This window comes from Sinocyclocheilus grahami, unplaced genomic scaffold (genome assembly GCF_001515645.1).
Source record: "Sinocyclocheilus grahami isolate Dianchi unplaced genomic scaffold, SAMN03320097.WGS_v1.1 scaffold21678.1, whole genome shotgun sequence".
In the NCBI taxonomy this organism is placed as follows: domain Eukaryota; kingdom Metazoa; phylum Chordata; class Actinopteri; order Cypriniformes; family Cyprinidae; genus Sinocyclocheilus; species Sinocyclocheilus grahami.
This window is the reverse complement of record NW_015518502.1, coordinates 1,468-3,047: the sequence shown is the minus strand read 5'-3', so window position 1 is coordinate 3,047 and position 1,580 is coordinate 1,468. Positions and strand designations below refer to the sequence as shown.

General features: G+C 42.7%; 1 protein-coding gene across 1 annotated transcript; it reads right to left on the bottom strand.

Moving 5' to 3' along the window:
* Window positions 1-60: 60 nt before the first annotated feature.
* LOC107579915 (probable D-lactate dehydrogenase, mitochondrial) lies at window positions 61-1,573 on the bottom strand (the record flags this gene model as incomplete). The annotated part of the gene is made up of 4 exons (XM_016265697.1): window positions 61-212; window positions 635-763; window positions 1,230-1,429; window positions 1,524-1,573. Coding segments are annotated over 4 exons (531 nt in total), but the record flags the coding sequence as incomplete, so codon positions are not given.
* Between the last annotated feature and the right edge of the window lie 7 nt (window positions 1,574-1,580).

The following is a 1,580-nucleotide window of genomic DNA, read 5'->3' as shown; positions in this document are numbered from 1 at the left end:
TCAGTATAAAATGTATATTCTAAGTTACAAGAAGATAAATAGCACTTGTCTGAGTCAGAATCATCTTGCAGTGAATGTTCCCACCTTACATTCAGGCCTCAGGGCCAGAGCAGCGTACCACGCATCATGACAGGCTTTCCACAGCCGGCCACGGGTCTCCTCATCTTCTGCCCAGGCAAAGTCTGAGCCTCCGTTGTCCCGCGTGATCTCCTCTGAACACACAGAACATGATTCTGTCCTGATGACACATCCTTTTACGTACATTATCTGGATATACAGCCCATTTGAGGAATGAAATATCTATATGAAGCATTTCACAAAGCAGTTCGTATTGGTTTTGTAGAGCATACAACATTTATAGTACATGCTAGATTTGTAGTGCATTTAAAATACTGTGGCTGTGTCCATTATGCTGTACTTTAATAGTATGTGTACTTCATTAAGTACGGTCAATAGGTAGATGTGTCATATACTAAGAACAACTGCAGAAATGTATAGGGAACAAGTCTCTAAAAAAAGAACTTAAACAATTAGTATGCAAACACTGGCCTCAAGAGTACTGTTAAAATACTGTTAATTAAAAATGACTGTTTAAATACTGTAGAAATTAGTTGTATGTTTTATCCACATACACCTGTGATGGACACCTGCTCCTGCATGCTTTTGGAGCTCCCGTGGAACTCCAAAAAGAGGGTGGGAGTGACCTCATAGGACAGGTTGTTGAAGCGACTGCATGCGTTTATCATTACGTCATCCAAGAACTCTGCAAACAGAACGTATCAGCACAGATCAAGTCTTGTGAAGCCTTTGTGGGTAGAAAGTCGAGGCTTAGAAATCGATGCCTCAGTGCAGCCTCGATTTAAAAATCTAAGAGAGCAGTCATGCATGATTACTCATAAATTGGATGGAGCTACTGGTGGAATATTTTTCCCTGAGTGGACTGCAAAAGAAGAAACACGTTGTGGTCCTGAGACCCAAGCAATTCATTAAACCCTTGACTGTGCTCGGTGTTGACTATGAATAAAGCATGGCGTTTCCTTCTGAATTAATGTTTATGTTATTGCAAGAGGCTGAAATCGCACAGCCTGGCATGCATGTAGTTTTGAGCGCCACAGTCTGTGATTTTACAAGTTCACAACACAGGAGACCAAGTGTTCTTTTGTTACGTTAATGCCAATAGAGGCAGCAAACGAAGCACGTTGTGATCATGTGCTTCAAACATCGCTCACCAATGAGGGCGATGGCCACTCCAGCTTGCAGGATCTGAACGGTGCTGTCCACCGCTGATTGGACGGATGGAAAGGAGCAGACAGCTGACACCATACTTTCAGGAATACCGTACAACCGAAGCGTGGCTTTGGTAATAATACCCAAAGTTCCCTCTGAGCCCACAAAAAGGTTTGTCAGGTTGTAACTGGCAGATGTCTTTCTGAAAGGGTGTTGCATCAAAAGGGGAAAAATTAAATGCAGACAACAAAAGATTTAGTTTAAAAGATGCTTTGATTGTAATTTTGCAGTCATACCTTGGACGACGCCCCTTCCCTGCTGTGTGGAGGACCGTTCCATCTGCTAGAACCACC